Here is a 21,337-nt window from a genome sequence, read left to right on the forward strand (position 1 = left end):
GACTTTATTATTGGTCGTCAACAGCTTCATCATCATCATCATCACTGTCATCTTCATCTTCATCATCCTCAGACTCTCTGTGAGTATTTCACATGTTCATGTTTGATGGATCAGTTATTAGTGAATATTATAATAATGTAACAGAGTTAAAGGATCATTCTGCTGATTGTCTTCATGTTTAGAATCAAACCAGTAATGAACTGATCTCCTTCCTTCCTGCTGTTACGATGAACTACAGTCTGATTAAACTCATGATGAAGGAACATGTGACCCGCTGCAGCGATACATCAGCTCTGATACAAACAACACTCGTCAGTAGATCAGTTCATCGTTGGTTTGAATCCAAACATGAAGACACATATAGAGATAAACAGTCGTACGTCATCCGTCCAATCAGGATCCAGGTTTATGTTTGTCGTGTTGTTGTCAGTCGGACTCTCAGTTCTGTACTGAGACACCTGAGAATCTGACCTTTGACCTGACGTGACGACAGCGAACCCATCTAAGCATCAGACTAACGTTCCCGTATCAACCTGTCAGGTGTGGGCGGAGCCTCGGAGCTGGCCTTCCTGAAAGAGCCCGGTGATGTCATCGCAGCGAGGGACCGCCCCCTGATGCTGGACTGTCAGGTAGAAGGGGAGGGGCCTATCTCCATCACCTGGCGGAGGAACGGCGTTCCCGTGGCAACCGGCGTCAGGGCGACGGTGCTCCCTAACGGAACGCTGCTCATCAAGAACTTCTCCAAGAGACGAGAAAGTAACGAGACGGACGCCGGCGAGTACGACTGCGCCGCGCAGAACCACTACGGCATGCTGATCAGCCGCAAGGCCCGAGTCCAGCTCGCATGTGAGTCACATGACCTGAACATATGTAACACAACGCACTGTCTTTTCAGGGTGTTTCAGTGGAAACACTCGTCTATATGTTTAATTTATATGTGATGTCATGAATCTCATCAGGAAGTAAAGATTAACAGAGTTTATTTAGTTTATTTATGGTGGATTGAAAGAATTAAACATTAACAAATAGAAACAGAGTCCTAAATATAGAAACATCATATAGACGACAACATACAATGTCAATATATATACAGGTGAAACGGTGCGTAAGAGTGCTGATATAAATATTGATTAGTAATGTAATGTGTAACTTTATATAGATGTAGTCTAGTCGGGTTATTTGCATGTGGACACTTCAGCTGATTAACATCACAGTTACAGTTTAGCTGCTGAGGCTGAAACAGTCTTAAAAGAGACTTAATTTGCTGACTGGATTTATTTTGTATCTGCAGCAGATTCATGAAACATGATGTCAAAGTTCAGCAGGGGGACAAAATGTTTTAGCTCGCAGGGCCACATTTGGTCCACGGGCCGCTGTTTGTCCACCGCTGCTGTAACACACATCATCAGTTTATGAATTTCATGTATTTCTCTGCCCCCCTCCCCCGCCCCCCCGCAGCCCTCCCTAAGTTCCTGTCTCACCCTGAGTCTGTGGCGGTGGATGAAGGGGGCGTGGCCAGACTCACCTGTCAGGTAAATGGAATCCCAGAAGCCAACATCACCTGGCAGAGAGACCGACGCCCACTGAGCACCGAGGACCCCAGGTACCAACACACACACACACACACACACGCACACAAACACACACACACGCACACACACACACACACACACACACACTCACACACACACACACACGCACACACACGCACACACGCACACACACACACTCACACACACGCACACACACGCACACACACGCACTCACACACACACACACACACACACACACACACACACACACACACACTCACACACACTCACACATATCTAATATATATGAAAGGCATAATTAACATGTACTTAACAATATTTAACGTGTTTAAAAGGTAGTTTAGCGTGTTTAACATGTTCTTTTCTTTTTTTATTGGAAATCATTTCCTTTGCTTTTTTTGCATCTGTTTTTGTATTTTTCTATCTATCAATCATCCATCTATCAATCATCTATCTATCAATCATCTATCTATCAATCATCCATCTATCAATCATCTATCTATCAATCATCCATCTATCAATCATCTATCAATCAATCATCTATCTATCAATCATCTATCAATCATCTATCAATCATCCATCTATCAATCATCCGTCTATCAATCATCTATCTATCAATCATCCATCTATCAATCATCTATCAATCATCTATCTATCATCTATCTATCAATCATCCATCTATCAATCATCTATCAATCATCTATCAATCATCTATCTATCAATCATCCATCTATCAATCATCTATCAATCAATCATCTATCTATCAATCATCTATCAATCATCTATCTATCATCTATCTATCAATCATCCATCTATCAATCATCTATCAATCATCTATCAATCATCTATCTATCAATCATCCATCTATCAATCATCTATCAATCAATCATCTATCTATCAATCATCTATCAATCATCTATCAATCATCTATCTATCAATCATCCATCTATCAATCATCTATCAATCAATCATCTATCTATCAATCATCTATCAATCATCTATCTATCATCTATCTATCAATCATCCATCTATCAATCATCTATCAATCATCTATCAATCATCTATCTATCAATCATCCATCTATCAATCATCTATCAATCAATCATCTATCTATCAATCATCTATCAATCATCTATCAATCATCCATCTATCAATCATCCATCTTTCAATCATCTATCAATCAATCATCTATCTATCAATCATCTATCAATCATCTATCAATCATCTATCAATCATCTATCAATCATCTATCTATCTTGATGAGTAATTAACATGTTTTTATTGTGTAATTAATGTGTGTTTAATACATTAAACATAATATCTATTCCATGTGTACTTCACATGTATTTTAAATATATTTAATATATATTATAATGTAATTAATGTATATTTAACAAATGTGTGAAACTAATTTGATAAAAAAAAAAACGTGACTCAAAGTCAACGTACTTTCCAACCACATCTCAGTCTTTAATGTGTATTTAACAGATATTAAATGTGTCTTTCTGCAGATACACTCTGCTTCCTAACGGCATCCTGCAGATTACCGGCGTTCGGCGGACCGACAGCGGCTTGTATCGCTGCGTCGCCTCCAACATCGCCAACACCCGTTACAGCCACGAGGCCCAGCTGTCCGTCACCGGTAAGACTAAACTCAGAGGACTTTAAAGAGATTTTTAGAAGAACCTTCAGGATTCAGGATCCAGGTTCTGACGCTGTGGTTTCTGTGGGTCCAGTTGCAGGATCCAGGATCTACAAGGAGCCCGTCATCCTGTCTGGTCCTCAGAACCTCACCATCAACGTCCACCAGACCGCCATCTTGGAGTGCATTGCCACAGGAAACCCCCGCCCCATTGTGTCCTGGAGTCGCCTTGGTAACAACCTTCACCTTAACCCTTAAACAACCTCTTATTGATCAATTATTGATTACAAAACCTCTCAGTGGTTTATTCAGTATCTAGTATTCTATACATAAACTGTATGATGATGATGATGATGATGATGATGATGATGATGTGTTGCTGTGACAGACGGGCGGTCCATAGGTGTGGAGGGGATCCAGGTTTTGGGAACCGGGAATCTGATGATCTCTGACGCCACACTGCAACATTCAGGAGTTTACGTTTGTTCAGCCAACAGACCGGGCAGCAGATCCCGACGCACGGCGCTCGGACGACTGTTCGTACAAGGTACAGACGCACACATCAAACATAACGACGACACAGGAAATATTTATTCTATTTAATCATTTATTTAAACAAGGTGAGAGAGATTAAACAGGAAGAGACACTAAACCGTTTAATCATAGACAGACACAAGTTAGATTCATATATCTCCATAATCAGGTGAGACAGTTTTATAATCTGACTGTCAGAAGAGAAACATAATTTAATTTTATACACGAATCCGTCTGCGGTCAGGTTTTCCATCTCAGTTTTAAAAGTGACTCTTGTCTGCAGCCAGATTCCTAAATATTTATAACATTCAACAATGTCAATGTGGGAACCCTGAAGAGTTTGGATAAGAACAGGAGGCTGGAAGGTCTTAACTGACCCCGGGAACAACATACATGTTGTTTAGTCAGAATTTAAAACCAGCTGGTGTATGATGAGTGATCTGACATGTATCTAAAACAAACTGTAGATCAGCAGCAGCCAGTAATGTATAGAATAATATCTGCATAAAAATGTACATCACAGTTCAGGTGGCATAGATGTTCTTGTTTATGTACACAGTGAATAAAAGAGGCCCAACAATAGAGCCCTGAGGGACTCCTGACTTCTATCAGACAGTCGTGAAACCTTTTAATGGACTGTTCATCAGATAGTTCTTTATTAAAATATTACGATTACCAGAATGCGATGCTGTGCAGACGTCTGTACAGTGTTGATTATCACTACGTAGATTAAATCCTGACGGCTGCGGCTGTGAAACATTCACAGGTGACGATTTTCAAATCAGACAGTATTTATTTTCATTATTTTACCAGATAAACCAGATTAAACCAGATTAAACCAGATTAAACCAGATTAAAATGAAAACTGTGAACACAGAACCAGATTACTGTAACGACCCTGTTTCAACTGAAACTTTTGTGAGAAAAAAACATAATAATAATTAAAAAATGAGGCTTAATGAGCTCTTAAACTAAAAATAACATACAAGGTGTTTGAACTTCCTCCAGTTTGATCTTTTGATATCAGATAAAAATACGTCTTCCTGCAGTGAAATCTCTCAGTTTCAGGCTGTTCGTCCATAATTCAGTTTCATTCATTAGAAAATCTAAATAATGTCAGAATCAGTTTCTTCCTCTTTTATCAGATTTAGATATTATATATTATTGGTAGATATTAGATATTTATTTACATTAATGGTAATGTACAATAACAGAGAGACGTAGCAAACATTATGAGTCAGTGCAGGTTTGCAGTCGTTGATTTTATGTGTTTAGTTTGAACTTTAACTGAAACCTGAACAGACGTCTGAACTTGAACTCGTCAGCGGCGTGAACACACTGAAGTGTCGGAGTGTGTTTGTGCTCTTGAACTTGTCCGTCTGTTTGTGTGTCGATGTCAAGTTCAGTTCAGTTCGAGGTTGTTCTGCTGCCGTCTGACTCTTCACCCCTCTGACCTCTGACCTCTGAGTCTGTCAGTGAACCAGACTGGGGAGGGGGGGGGGGGGGGGGGGGGGGGGGGGGGAACGAGACAAAGAGGACAAAGACACACAGAGAGAGAAAACACTGCAACCAGCTGAAATGAGACTTTACCAATGTTTATGAATGTTACCAACATCTCTAAATATTTAGGAACCTTTCAGAATATTTACAACGTTTCAGGAACCTTTATGGCTGTTTAGGAACCTTTTGGAACATTTAGGGACATTAACAACAATTTACAAAAAGATAAAACATTTAAAAACATGTAGGAACCTTTTAGAACATTTATAAATGTTAATGAATTATCTGAAATGTTGAGGAACATTTACAGACACATACAAATATTTATAAGAACCTTTAGGAACATTTACAAAAACTCAGGAACCTTTATTAACATTTAATAAAATCCATAAATAACTAAGAACCTGTAGAAACATTAACAAACATTTATAAATATTTAGGAACTCTTAAAAACATTCAAGAATTTTAGGATTATTTATGATCATCTGTTCAACTGTTATATGCACGAACCTTTAGGAACATTATGATCATTTCTAAATATTATATTTATATATAAACATTAATAACCTTTAAAAAATGAAAAAACCTTTAAGAACATTTAGATAACAAAAGGAAATATTATAAATCTTCTGTTCAGCTGATGTGTCTGCAGCAGCAGCAGCAGCAGCAGAGACGAATATAAACCGATATATTAGTGTCAGTGAAGGTCACCTCTGACCTCTGACCTCTGACCTCCATCCCAGCAGGAAATGATGCGTAAAGAGAAGAGAAGAAGAACCAGATTCACATCAGAACAACAGAAAGCAGAAACTCACAGAAACAAACAGACAGAAACTACAATTTAAACATGAATCAGTTATCAGAACAATTTATTTATTTATATTATTGTTGTTGTTGTTGTTGTTCTTCTTCTTCTTCTTCTTCTTCTTCTTATTATTATCGTTATTTCAGCTCGGACTCTGTGTGCTAAAACGCCGTCTGTTGTTCGTGTGGATTATATGTTTTGTTTGTTTGGTCTCCAGCTGCAGCTCAGACACACACAGGTCAGAGGTCAGAGGTCAGAGGTCACACACACACACACACAGGCTCTTTGTGTGTGTGTGTTTCCTAGACTGAGAGCTTCATTAGAATCTGGATTAGCATGTGAAGAGTCCCACTTCACAATGAGGACTTGATTCAGTCTGAAACTCCGTCTGTCAGCGACGTGAGGATGATGAAGATGATGAAGATGATGAAGATGATGAAGATGATGACTTTAAATCATGTCGGACACAAACTAAAAGAATCATAAAAAAATTTGAAAAGTAAAAAAAAAAAAAGTCTGAACAGACGTTAATATTTTAATATTTCAGATTAATATTATTTATATATTATTTATATATTAATTATATATTCGGTCACATTTTCATTCATATTCTTCAGAAAACAGAAACAAGATGCTTTATTTTACAGATCTGTAAGTTTCCTGGAAAGAATCTGTAATATTCTAGAAATAAAATCAGTTCTCTAAACATGATCATTATTCATTGATTGATTATTAATTAATTAATTAAATAGTGACTCAAACTGAACTTAAATGATTTTGTTCTTTAAGAGAAACTTCTTAAATTATTATAAAATAAAGTGTAACTGAAAGATTTGTTATCAATACGTTGATATTTGTTCAACTTCTTTTTAGTTTCAGTTATAAAAATAAAGCTGCAGCTGATCAATATTCATTATGATCAATAAACTCATTCACACATAATTCAGCTAAACACACACAAACTGTAAACTAAAAGCATTTTATTGTTATTATATGATTCATATTCATAACATAACAACATTAACAAAGAAACTTTTAGATTTAGATTAAATGTGAACACTTTATCATTAATAATCAGTCTATTAATGATTAATAACTCACTATAATGTAGTTATAAGCAGATATTTAATGTTCAGTATTTATTATAACTTCTCCTATGAAGACATATTTTATATTATTACAGCAAACACTTCAGTGTTATTATATCTGCTGACAGTAACGACGGTTATTAACCAGTTATTAACTCTTTATAGACGATTATTCATGATAAATAGGAGATCAAATGTTACGGATGAAATAAACTGAGTATATACTATATATATATATATATATATAGTATATATATATATATATAGTATATATATTATACTTATCTGACAGATGGAGTTTCTGTTTACTTTTTACTGATTTTATTAAAACGTTCAGTTTATAAAATCTGATGTGTTGTTATAGATCATTTATATATTTATATATATATATAATATATATATATAATTTCTTGCAGTTGAGTTTTGAACTTGAGCTGAAAAGAGAAAACAGTCGTCAGTGTGTTGTTGTCTCTCCACAACTCAACTTTATTTCTATGTTAATTAACCCCCCCCCCCCCCCCCCCGTATTGAGTAATGGCTCCTATTCAAGCACCCTGCCCCCCCCGACCCCTGACCCCTGACCTCTGACCTGTGGCCCCTCCCCCTGCACATGCGGGGGAGAAAGGGGCGGGGCTTCAGGAGGTTATTTAGGGTGACAGAGACACATGTGTACCATGGTCTCCCTGTTACCATGGAGACAGGAGGGCTGGAGGCGAGACGGCACCTGTCTGTTTTCTGGAGGGGGGGGGGGTCAGAGGTCAAAGTGCTGCTCAAACATAAAGTTCAAGTTCAGATTCAACTCCAGTTTTCATTGGCTGAGATATTTATTATGTTTTTATTATTATTAGTTATTGTGTTTTTAAATATGGGATCACATGACGTCAGAAAGATGTTTGTGAAACAGGAAACCAAGAATTGTTTAGAAGATATTCAGCCTCTTTTATCTGCTAAAAAATGTTCTAATTCAATATTAACTTTTTTTATTCATTTATTATAATAAATCTCTGGTTTAAACACATCATTACATGGATATATTTAGTAAAATAATGTTAAAACACACATCTCTTTGGTTTGGAGGAGGTTCAGATATAAAACCTCTGCTGCCTCCTGCTGGACGTCACACAGCAACACAACTACTGTGGTACCTGTAGTACTTCACTATCATTCTGAGGTATTTCTATACATTTATCTGACAGCTGAAGAGTTCATAACTGGCTAATGACTGTTATGCAGCTGTAATGCAGCTGTCAGCAGATATCATTGTTTATTAATGTATTAATTAATAATTATAAGTCCTCCTGCGCTGCTGTATAAACATCATCAATGACAATATAATAAAACACAGCTGTAATAATGTAAAATATGTCTTCATAGGAGAAGTTATAATAAATACTGAACATTAATAAACACTTAACATGTCTTATAACTACATTATATTGTGTTATAAACAATTTATTGTCTGTTTATATTCTGATTATCAATGATAAACACGAGGGAAAATATACATTTGTAGTATATAAAGTAGTATTTTTATATTGTTGTATTGCTGCTTTTACATCAGGCAGTACTGTTACTGAAACTTGTTAAATATGTTGTTGGTGGTTAAAGGCTCGTGTAGCCGCTCAGTGTCAGACTGAGAGAATAAAGGATGTCTGTCTGGTGTTGAAAGTGTTTATTAGATGTTTTATCATAATCTGAATAAAATAACACATAATGAAATATGTTACAGATCAGTCTGCGGAGAGAACATGAACTTTACAAACAGATGGTATATTTATATTCTATCCTCCTCTGTGTCTCGCTGCAGCTCCTCCAGAGTTTGTGCAGTGGCCTCAGTCTGTCTCCAGACCAGCAGGGGGCAGCGCCGTCTTCAGCTGCACGGCGTCCGGCGTCCCGGAGCCGCACCTCATCTGGCTGAAGAACGGCAAACTGCTGGCACCCAGCGGCAACGTCAAACTCACCAACGGAAACACGTACGGACATTATCCTTCTTCTTCACTGATGAGTTGAACTACAGAAGTCTGAACACTAACAAATAAACACGTCTCTGTCTGCCCCCCGCAGGACGCTCGCCATCACCTGCATCACCCCCGAGGACGAGGCCATCTATCAATGCATCGCAGAGAACAGTGCCGGCACCAACCAGGCCAGCGCCCGTCTCGCCATCAGCCAGGGGCCCGAGCTGCCCGAGGCCCCCGTCGGCCTCCAGGCCACGCCCCTCAGCTCCACCAGCCTCCAGCTGATCTGGGAACAGCCGCCAGAGCACGTCAGCCAGCACATCATCGGATACGTCCTGCACATCCGACGACTCGGAGGTAAGATACATGAGATGAGATGGGACAAGATTAGATTAGACAAAACGAGAGTAGAGTAGATGAGGTGAGAGAAGTAGAAACAAAATGAGATTATGTGAGATTAAACAGAGCAGGATTAGGTTGGGCAAGATTAGAAGACACAAACTGACATTAGATGAGGAGAGATTAAACGAGAGGAGATTAAAGTAGGGTAGATGAGATGGTTAAAGGTGAGATTAGACTGAACAAGACAAGACAAAATGAGGTGAAACAAGATGGGATGAGATTATCAGAGACAAAAGATGTGAATAAAAACAAGACAAGATGAGATTAGACAAGATGACACAAGATTAGGCATGAGGAGATGAGATTACATAAATAGAAATGAGACCAAATGAAGTGAGATTAAATGTAATGAGAAGAAATGAGGACAACATGAGAGGAGACAAAATTAGATTACATGAGACCAGGATTAGATTGGACAAGGTTAGAAGAGACAAACTGACATTAGATGACATGAGACAGAATGGGATTAGAGGAGATTAAACAAGAGGAAGGCAACAAAACATCATGAGATAAAATGAGATTAAATGAGAGGAGATTAGTTTAGTTAATTAGAGGAGTCAAACCGAGATTAGATGAGATGAGACAAAAGAGATGAATGAAAACAAGACGAGTCAAGACAAGATTAGACATCAGGAGACAAAATGAGATGAAACCAGAAGAGACGAGATGAGATTAAAGGAGAAGACATCGGATGAAACAGTGAGATTAGACAAACAAGATTCATTAAATTACGATGAGATCAAATTCATTGAGACAAAATTAGAGATGTGTTGACATTTGATCGCTGTCTGTCCTGGATTAGTGCTGTGATTCCTCTTCCCTCTGACCTCTGACCTTTGACCTATGACCTGTGTGTCCTCAGAGCCGGACAGTGCGGAGCTGCAGGAGGCCGTCAGTAAAACAACCTTCAGACACGAGTTTGCCAACTTGGAAGCAGCCACCACCTACTCCATCTACCTAAAGGCTTACTCTGCTCTGGGAGGAAGCCAGCAGTCCAACACCATCACCTCAACTACACTGGGGGGCGGTACGTCCTCCTAAACACTCTATATACTATATATATACTATATATACTCATACATACTCATATACTGTCCCCCTAAACACTCTGAATATATACTGTCCCCATAAACACTCTAAATATATACTGTCCCCCTAAACACTCTGAATATATACTGTCCCCATAAACACTCTAAATATATACTGTCCCCCTAAACACTCGGAATATATACTGTCCCCCTAATCACTCTAAATATATACTGTCCCCCTAATCACTCTAAATATATACTGTCCCCCTAATCACTCTAAATATATACTGTCCCCTTAAACACTCTAAATATATACTGTCCCCTTAAACACTCTGAATATATACTGTCCCCTTAAACACTCGGAATATATACTGTCCCCCTAAACACTCGGAATATATACTGTCCCCATAAACACTCTGAATATATACTGTCCCCATAATCACTCTGAATATATACTGTCCCCATAATCACTCTGAATATATACTGTCCCCTTAAACACTCTAAATATATACTGTCCCCCTAATCACTCTAAATATATACTGTCCCCATAAACACTCTAAATATATACTGTCCCCTTAAACACTCTAAATATATACTGTCCCCCTAATCACTCTAAATATATACTGTCCCCATAAACACTCTGAATATATACTGTCCCCATAAACACTCTGAATATATACTGTCCCCATAAACACTCTAAATATATACTGTCCCCTTAAACACTCTAAATATATACTGTCCTCCTAAACACTCTGAATATATACTGTCCCCCTAATCACTCTAAATATATACTGTCCCCATAAACACTCTGAATATATACTGTCCCCATAATCACTCTGAATATATACTGTCCCCATAAACACTCTGAATATATACTGTCCCCCTAATCACTCTGAATATATACTGTCCCCCTAATCACTCTGAATATATACTGTCCCCATAAACACTCTAAATATATACTGTCCCCATAAACACTCTAAATATATACTGTCCCCTTAAACACTCTAAATATATACTGTCCCCTTAAACACTCTAAATATATACTGTCCCCATAAACACTCTAAATATATACTGTCCCCCTAAACACTCTGAATATATACTGTCCCCATAAACACTCTAAATATATACTGTCCCCATAAACACTCTAAATATATACTGTCCCCATAATCACTCTGAATATAGAGTGGTATATATTATATATAGTATATAAAGCTCAGGTAGAATTAATGACATTAATGATGGCTGTAATCCATATAGGTGAGCCAGTTCCAGGCTCTGGTACTGAGCATGCTCACTCACTCACATGGTTTATATTGTTATTTACAACTTTTGGTTGTCGTGCTGTAACAAGACAAATGTCTGCTGGGAAAAAGGTTTGTTTCATCACTGACCAACAGTTTCTGAATGAAACAACAAAGCAGTAAAATTTAAAAAGGTCATCAGAGAGGTTCATCATGTGACCTCTGTTTGTCTATCTGTCCCACAGTTCCCAGTTCTCCCAGTTTCTTCACAAAGGTGTTGAACCAGACAGCCATGCAGGTGTACTGGGAGCTGCCCAGTAAGCCGGGGAAGGTGGAGGGCTTCAGGCTGAAGTACCGTGGGGTTTCCAACCCAGACATCCAGGGACAGGAGACCTTCCCAGGACACATCAACACCCACACCATTTCTCACCTGGGTCAGTACTGCAGCTAAAGAGGTGGAAGACATTGCAGTAAAAGTACCAATACAACAATGTAAAAACACTCCATTACTAGTAAAGGTCCTGCATGACAAATCCTACTACAGTAAAAGTACATAAGTATTATGAGCTTGATGTAGTTAAAGTAAAAAAAGATAGTTAAATAATATGATTTCAGGTTGTTTTTGTCTACAGGAAGTTCTGTTCTGTAGTCAGCTGTGCCATACCCTTTTAAAATAAGAGATGGAATTACAGAAAATACGACTTCTGTGACGTTTCTGACAAATGTTTGTTTCCTTTCTGCAGAACCAGGAGCGGTTTATGAGATCCAGCTGGTGGCGTTTAATGGGAACGGAGACGGTCCATCTAACCGCCGCCTGGTGTCTCTGTCAGAAGGAGGAAACCCTGCAGCAGGTAGGAGCTCCAGTGTGACCTCTGACCTCTGACTTCTGACCTCTGATGACACCTGTGAACTGTGTCTGACCCGTTGTTGTTTATGTGTTTTGTCAGCTGGTCCGAACTGTAACTGTGATCAGTCTGACGGTTCGATGTCGACTCTGCTGGTGGGTGTTCACAGCGGCCTCGCCTGCATCCTCTGCTGCCTGCTCTTCATCCTGCTGGGATACAGACGCAGGTGAGACCATCATCATCATCTTAATCATCTTCATATTCAAAAAACGACATCTTCATCATCCTCACTCTGTTCTGTGTTCAGTTTTTTGTGCAGGAAGGCGGCGAGCTGGGAGACGCCGCCCACTCTGGATGGTGTCAGAGGCCCTAAAATTCACACACCTGAGAGCATCGAGCTGAGCCAGGTAACACACACACACACATACACATACACACACACACACACACACACACACACACACACACACACACATATACACACGCACACACACACACATACACATACACATACACACACACACACACACACACATACAGACACACACACACACACGCGCACGCACGCATGCACGCACACACACACACACACACATACACACACACACACACACACACACACACACATACACATACACACACACACACACACACACACACACACATATACGCACGCACACACACACACACACGCACGCACGCACACACACACACACACGCACACACACACACACACAGCTGTTAATTATAACGAGTGTTAAAGTGAGACGGGTGATTAAATGAATGTCTTCCCCTATCAATCCAGGTGGCCACGGCAACCACACTGTTGCTACGATAACATTATCTTCTTAGTCTGCTGTGATTCTGACACCATGTGCTTCCTTCTAATTGAGTAATTACTTTGGATGTTTTTTCAATAACAGCAGCAGTCTTCTTCTCTTGAAACTGTCTGTCACTCTTTCTTTAAGTTCATAAATCACAGAGTGAACTTGTTTATGTCACTGCTGGTTTACAAATTTTAAACACAAAATAAAAGACAGTTTCTATGCACAGATGTTACAGCCTTGCTAGAAGATTAAATGATTACACTGAAATAAAAGACTGGAGGAAAATCAAGAATAAACAAAAAGTCAATAATAAATTTGTGGACTGGCTTTAGGACTCATCACACATGAGTCTTGGTATTATAATGATTATTATAATTTAAAGAGAATGTATTCTGCACATTTTTAGCTCTATATTCATATTCTGGGGCTCTACTGGAATATCTTTGCATGATTTCCAGTTAAAAACTCCTTATTGATCTTCTACTGGTCCTTTATGCAGCCCCTCAGTTCAGCCTCTGTCTGAAACAGGCCGTTTTAGCTCCTGTCTCTTTAAGGCCCGCCTCCTGATGAGCCCACTCTGTTCTGATTGGTCAGCTTCAGGAAGCTTCCTCCGGCTCCGGAGGCTACGTAAACAAACTATAGTAGCAGGATTTCACTTCTTTTTCTCCTTCTTTACTCCAAATGTCAACTTCTCAAATCCATCTGTACATGTTGGAGCTGAACAACACATGGAAACACCTTAGCAACCACCTTAGCAACCACCTTAGCAACAGCCTTAGCAACCAAGGCTACAGAATGGATGGCCATTTATGAGCATGTGCGACGAGCCGACATCAGCTTGTCAGCAAGGTAGAAAAAAACGTTATAAATGAAGTGTTTAGCGGAGGTTGAAGCCCTGAGTTTTGACTTGCAGGCAGCTTTTTTTACATACGTTCACCTCAAGTTTTGTAATTTTGATCATGTTTAACATCCGAAATCAGAACAAGAAATAAATAACAGAGAACCACTAAAAGCTGAATATGAACTCTTTAACAGTCTTTCCTTTTCTCTGCTCCGCCCACAGAGATGTGACTCCACCCCTCCTCCAGTGATGGTCATGGTTGAAGCGACCCCACCCGTCCAGGCCGGCACAGGCACCGGATAAAACAAATGCATACTACTACCTCCTTACCTCCCCCCTCCTCCTCCTCCTCCTCTTCCTCCTCCAGCCTGTCGCGACCTCTCCTCTCCTGACAGCCTTACAGCCACATCAGCCTTTATAAACGACAGATTAGATTTGAACTTTGAGATTATTGAGATGATGAGTGAGTGAGGAACATCCAGAGAGCGTCTGATACCACAGAGGAACACAAACAGCGCCTGCTTTCACTCCAGTTCATGATGATTTCATATCCAGACTGAAACCAAAGCTGAATTCTTCTGATTCGATCTTTAAAACAAACATTCGTTACACAGGACCAGCGACTGCTGGTCACATGACTGTAGCTCATTCCTGTGTGGTATCAGATGTTGGTGTCTCCGTGGCATCCATGATGTTCCTGTTGAAACCAAAACCTTTTTCCTTCAGTTTGAGTCATTTTGAGTTTGTCACCATCGGTGCCGAGTTTCCTGAGACACCGAGGCCTTCCACCAGTCTGACCAGAGACCGGGTCCTCAGAGGGTCCACGGCAGGTTCACTACCTGAGCAGGTAGTTTACCTGTCGGCCTCCTGAGGCCCAGAGCCAAAGGGATTTATGATTTCTCTGGTCAGGAGGTGACTGTAGAGGACATGAGTGCTCCTCTACTCTGCTTTAGCCTTTTACCTGAGTGTTTGTTTGTCTCACCGAGTTCGCCTCCGGTTAGGACGGAAAGGAAGCCGACAGTCAGCTGGTTGACCCCCCCCCCCCGACCTCCCCACCCCCACCCCTCCCAACTCTGACTCCTCCACCAAACTCTTTACCTCCAAAGAGAGCTACCTCGGGCTGCGTTAGCCTCCTGCTGCTGGTCAAGCTAACCTACCTCAAAACCAAAAGGCTCCTCCGGGGCCACTTTGCCATTTTTCCTATTTTTTGTACCAATGCTGTTGTCCTGTGCCTGGCCGACACCAAGAAACCCTCAACCAGGACTCTGAATGTTGCTTCTGACCCCCCTCCTCCAAGCATGGAAGGATCACTCCATTGTAGTCCTCAAAGAGAAGCTGACAGAAGGACACCGAAGGCTCTCAGCTATCTCTGAGTTTGTGCTCTTACCTGACTAACACTTCCTGTCCGACTCCAACAGCTTCCTCCAGTGCTGCTTCCAGGCCACAAACGCCTTCAGATCTTAGTTCAAAAGATTAATTAAACTGCACAAAGATTGTACAAAAACCTGCTCCAGATCTGAGCATTCAGGGTTTAAAAAGCTTGTGGAGGTTGTAGTTTTTCAAGTCCAAAAACAACCTCAAACCTGCTTGAAAGGCCGAGAGACGCTGTAGAGATTAACGTCAACTGACCAGAGTTCTGACCTCCAACAGCCCAAAGACCCTCCCCACATCATATTCTCTGCAGTAGTTCCTGGACATGTTTTAGTTTTCAGTAGCTTAAAACCTGCTTATGATCTGAAGTTGTAGTTTTCTAGAGTCCAACAACTTCCAAGCTTCCACAAGAGAAACTTGACCTGAAGTGAGTAACCTGCCATACATATTAGCCTCAGCTGACCACAGTCCTTAACTTCAGCAGTCTATAACCCTTCCCCAGATCTGTGCTTTCAGGTCCCAGAGTCTTACCCTAATTAGGCCCGTAGTCTTTGCTCATGGTCTCGTCTTTAATGGTCTAGTCTGTCATAAATGTGGTTCTGCCTCATGTTTTAAGAGAAACTGGAAGTACAACTGCTGATAGTGAAGTTTACCAATAGTGACCTTTTCACTCTTCCCAGAGACCCAATAACTACCTCGTCTACCTGTACTAGATCTCATTATGTCTTGCTGTGGTAGTGTGGTAGCTTTGGGTTAGAGTTAGGCTCCAACAACTTCCTAAATTATTAGCCTCTACAAGAGGAACTTGCCCCAAAGTCTGAATAACCTGCTGTAGAGATTAGCTTCTAGAGCCCAATAACTGACCATAGTCCTTAACTTCAACAGTCCAAAAACCTGATCCAGTTTCTCCACAGCAGAATAACCTGGACAAGATCCCATTTAATGTGGCCTGATGCACATCTTTGGGGTCTAAAAGTTTGTTTGCCTTAAAACAAAGGTGTCCACAACCTGATATTTTAAGGTTGTAGAAGACTAGCTTCTAGAACCCAACAAGGAACCATAGTCCTCATCCTCAAGAGTCCAGAGACCTGGACCTGGTCCTCTTGCAGGACTTTGCCTCTACAGTCCAGTAACCTGTTGAACAGTTTGGGTCCTGAAGCTCACTGGAGAAGTTGGTGGAATTACCCTTTTGCTGAGTAAACGAAGAGCATCTCTGCTAGTTGTCATGGAGACGCCTCCTCCCCCTCTGCAGACGTTTAACCTCCACCTGAGGAGAAAGGCTGAGGAGTTCAGCGTCAGTCGACACCTGAGAGACAAACAGGTGCAACAGGAAAGTTTGGACATTCTGGACGTCTTTGTGCGGGACGTCTTCGCCCTTTTCTGTCTGTTTTAATGAAATGTTTGTTGTTTTATTTTGGTGGGAGCAGCTGCTTCCTGTGCGGCGCCTCGTCCGCCGTGTTTAAACTGATTTCTGATGTCTTATAACTGAACTGTCCTTTAGATGAACAGCACACGCAGCAGCGTTCTGTAGTTTCAGCCAAACTTCCAAGTGTTCTTTAAAAACAAGCTGAATGACGTCCAAAGATAAAAACAGTTTTTCACCGTTTTCTGTTCAAATGTTTGTTTTCACTCCGGTTTCTGTTTCCAGAGTCGATGAACAAACCAAACCAAAAGAAACGCTCACTGTCACATTTTATATTTCAGATTTACTCTTTGGAGAAAGGAGAAGTGAATATATATTTTCATATATTGTTACATGAAGAGCTCCGTGTGTCAGGATGAGTTTTAGCCAAATAATGAATGATAGTAACACTTTGACCAAAAGCTCCACTAATGATTCTGAAATATTACCTCAGTTCTTTCGAGCCACAGAGAGCCTGTGTGTTCAGTTTGTGTGGTTGAATGTCTTTACAGCTTCAGCCTCCTGCTGCTGACGGTGACCTCTGACCCTGAGGACATGTAGGATACTTTAAAAATACACATCTCTTCAGACGGAGACAAGAAGACTAAGAGCTTGTTGGAAACGTGACGTTCAAACGTTTATTTATCTTGTTAAAGAGCAAGTTTTGATTCATAAAGTCTAAACCTGCTCTTCAACATTTAGTAGAACCAAATTCCCCTCGAGTCCACTTAAGACCCATCGAGTTTCATCGAGTTTCATCGAGTTTCATCGAGTTTCATCGAGTCATGTTGAGACTCACTGACGTCGAGTGAGACAACCGAGTCACATCGATGAGACACGATATATCGAGTTATGTCGAGAGGTCCAGGTATCATCGGATAATTCATAATTCATTTGTAATTTAAAAAAAAAGTAAATAAAGTAAATCTGTTATTTGTTTCAAAACAAAGAACAAAAAAACGTTTTTGATCTGCAGTACTACGTATGTTATACTGACTATATGTTAAGGCTGTCGCTGGCGTCGTCACCATAGCAACGGTCGCTGAGGATCATGGGTAGGCTAATGTAGCCGCTTCCGCTATCGTACAAAACTGACAAAATACTTGATTTCTAAACCAAAATTGCACGATCTTTTGAATTTGGTTTTCTGGATTTTCGTTGGGAAACTAAAAAGGAATAGATCACGTGATTTAAAAAGGAAAAAAAACCACGTGACTTCGTTTTTTGTTTTTGGTTTAAAATGAAAAAAGGAAAAAAACATGTGACTTCTGTTTTTGGGTTCAAACGCAAAAACGAATTAGCTTGATGTCGGCAGACCTGCTGGAAAAACGATAAAACGAATCAGCAAAAACCAAAAACAGGCCGAGCTTGATTCTGACACCAAAAACGTTTTTTTTGTTTTGAAACAAATAACAGATTTACTGTTTTTTGGGTTTTGAATTACAAATGAATTACGAATTATCCAATGATACCCGGACCTCGAGTCTCACTGTGTCTTGTCAAGTCGCTTTGAGTGACCTTAGATATGTTACATTCGAGTCATGTCGAGTTTCAGGTTGCATCAATGAGACCGAATTCACCGCGAGACTCGCTGAGTCATGTCGAGTCACGTTTAGTTTCGAGTCGCATCCGGTCATCGAGTAACAAGTCTTGTCAAGTCATGTTGAGTCTCGTCAGGTCTCATCAAGTCATATCAAGTCACACTGAATAACATCCACGTTGAGTCTCGTCAGGTCTCATCGGGTCTCTTCGGGTCCCGTAGTCGAGTCCATTTGTCCTCAGGGTCAAAGGTCAGCGGTCACTGTCAGGTCAGGGCTCCTCGCTGCCTTCCTCTCTGCTCTGAAATGAGTCGAGTGTCAGATTTAAATTTAAACTAAACAAACTAAAATGTTTTATAAAATTGTTGAAGAATAATTTTGGCTGTTCTTTTTTCTAGAACTTTCTTCTTTCAGTTCATTCTTAGTTTTCCGTCGCTGCCGTTCGGCGGCGAAGAGGAAATTCTGCCAAAATGAAAACCCTTAAAATTTGTATTATTATTGCTAATAATATTATAATTATTACCATGTGACCCCTCCCTGTTTTATATTGTTTGACTTTTTCTGATATTTTTGTTTGTAGTTGAATGATGTGAAAATGTTTCTAGAATATGAAAAATGTCGTGTTTTCAGCTGAAGGCAGAGTGACGGTTAAAACTGGATATGAGCCATATTTAACAATGAGCCATATTTAACAATGAGCCATATTTAATAATGAGCCATATTTAATAACGAGCCATATTTAACAATGAGCCATATTTAATAATGAGCCATATTCTTCACAGCTGCTGTGTTTCAGAACATTTTCACTGCTATTTCAGATAAAACCTGAATGTTTTATCTGGTCAGTTTCAGTCCAGACTCGCCGCTGCCTCCTGCTGTCGTCACGCTGTCGTCACGCTGTCGTCACGCTGTCGTCACGCTGTAGAAACTAAAACTAAGACGTAGAGATCGTAGAGACTGAAGGCTAGAACCAATGAGAAAAGTGATGCTTTAATGTTACAGATTTCTTTTCTCTCAAAAACATGTTATTTTCATTAATGTATCTGAAGAAAAAGAAAAGCGTCCCAAAGCTTTAAACTGCTTTTTAAACAGAACAGACGAGAAACCGACGGAGGAAAGAGTTTAATCTAAAAACAAGATTTCCAGCTCGATGTTTCATATGAAGTTTGGACGTCTTCGTGTTTTCAGATTTGATCTTCAGTGTTTTGTTGATGAACTCTTCTTCTTTGTCTTTTTAACGTGTTTCTGAGAACATTTTTGTTTGTTCTTCTTCTGATGTTTAGACACATGAAAACCAAATAAAACAGAATGAAAGTAGAAACCAGACGTCATGTTGTTATTGATTCATGATGAACAGTGACAGACGAGGAACATGAAGCTTCTTCATCTGAGTTACAGATGTAAACAACAGTTAATGTATTAAAGGTGTCCTTCAGTGAATCAGTTCATTGTTAAACTCTTAAACTGCAAAGTGAAGACAAAAGGAAGAAGTGATGACAATAAGTCACTCCAGGTTTTGATCATTTTCATTGATGAACTGATTGATCAGCTGACATATTGACACCAAGCAGCAACTTCCAGGGCTGTAAAATGAAGCCAAACTGCAGTTCCTTGAACGACCACTTGAGGCTCCAAAGTGAGTCAGTCCCCATAGACCCTCATGTTAAAATACCCGACTTTAAACATGTTTACAGTCTGGTACAAACAACGGTTTTGGTCTCTGTAGCTAATTTCCTCTTTCATGACGACTGTACGGGGGGGGGATGTTTTTATAACTCACCAATTTTATTAAGTCGTAAAGTTCTGCATAATGAAGGACATGGCTGCTTTGAGTGACAGGTCCGCCAGCCGCTAGGTGGCTTGTTTCAGCCGTTTGGCCCCGCCTCTTTGCCCATTTTTGATTGGCTGGGAGTTAGGCAGCGTCACGCACTACCAAGATGGCGACGGCCGGAGCGGCTCACTTTGAGCTTCAAAACCGCTCTTCAGAAACCAACGGGTGTCGTCACGGTAACTACGTCCATGTTTTTATACAGTCTATGGTTGAAACATATCGAACATGTATGACAGCAGCTCACTTCTTCTTTAAATAAAATGTTTGTATTTCCTCGTAGTGACGGAACTGAAAACAATTCAACCGTCTTTAATCTCCAACAAACCTCCTCGTCAGCAGAAACGTCTCAGCGGGATGATTGATAATTATAACTTTTAATCATCATAAAGTCATTTAAAGCTGAACATTCTCATTTAAACTAACAAACATGTTGAATTCATTTCTGTCCTCATGAAACATTCAAACACTTTAAATTCTGCATCGTTTACGTTGTTTACCTGCTGACAGCCTTCTTCTTCTCTGCCTTTATCATCATTACCTGTAATGTTTCTTGGTGTGTTACTGCCACCAGTAGGTCAGTGGGATAACTGGGACGATGATCCACCACAGACCGCATCCACCTCCACGTCCCTGCAGGTGCTACATGCAGCTCTGCTCTGTCCACTTGATTAATATCGATGGTGTGATCAGTTCTTTGTTCTGTTGATTCTGCTCATGAAGTCATCAGGATTTAACAGTTAATAACAGCTTTATGACCAGATGTTCAACATGTTCAGACTGTAATAATCAGGATTTGATTCTGACGTGTTCACTTCATTTGTTTTAATGGTTTTACAAGAAGAATTTACAGTAAATATCAAAACGTCGTCGTAAACAAGTTAGAAAACAGAACAAACAGAAAATGCGACGAACATACAACATAGAAATAATA

General features: G+C 40.0%; 1 protein-coding gene and 1 long non-coding RNA gene across 2 annotated transcripts in view; both read left to right on the forward strand.

The window, feature by feature from the left end:
• The window catches only part of LOC137190716 (immunoglobulin superfamily DCC subclass member 3-like), a 20,985-nt gene extending 5,671 nt beyond the window's left edge, over positions 1-15,314 (forward strand). Inside the window, exons 2-14 of the mRNA XM_067600263.1 lie at positions 541-846; positions 1,459-1,603; positions 3,065-3,195; positions 3,290-3,427; positions 3,584-3,742; positions 8,930-9,095; positions 9,187-9,437; positions 10,345-10,509; positions 11,997-12,185; positions 12,495-12,602; positions 12,699-12,822; positions 12,904-13,003; positions 14,487-15,314. Coding sequence (XP_067456364.1) covers positions 541-846; positions 1,459-1,603; positions 3,065-3,195; positions 3,290-3,427; positions 3,584-3,742; positions 8,930-9,095; positions 9,187-9,437; positions 10,345-10,509; positions 11,997-12,185; positions 12,495-12,602; positions 12,699-12,822; positions 12,904-13,003; positions 14,487-14,567 — 2,063 coding nt within the window. The 3' untranslated portion in view covers positions 14,568-15,314. The remainder of the gene's footprint in view (positions 1-540; positions 847-1,458; positions 1,604-3,064; positions 3,196-3,289; positions 3,428-3,583; positions 3,743-8,929; positions 9,096-9,186; positions 9,438-10,344; positions 10,510-11,996; positions 12,186-12,494; positions 12,603-12,698; positions 12,823-12,903; positions 13,004-14,486) is intronic.
• A 3,276-nt stretch (positions 15,315-18,590) lies between these two features.
• LOC137190719 (uncharacterized) lies at positions 18,591-19,896 on the forward strand. Its single transcript, XR_010930278.1, has 2 exons — positions 18,591-18,724; positions 18,771-19,896. It is a non-coding gene; the product is annotated as an uncharacterized lncRNA (long non-coding RNA).
• The last annotated feature ends 1,441 nt before the right edge of the window (positions 19,897-21,337 follow it).

Source organism: Thunnus thynnus, chromosome 10 (genome assembly GCF_963924715.1).
Source record: "Thunnus thynnus chromosome 10, fThuThy2.1, whole genome shotgun sequence".
NCBI lineage: Eukaryota > Metazoa > Chordata > Actinopteri > Scombriformes > Scombridae > Thunnus > Thunnus thynnus.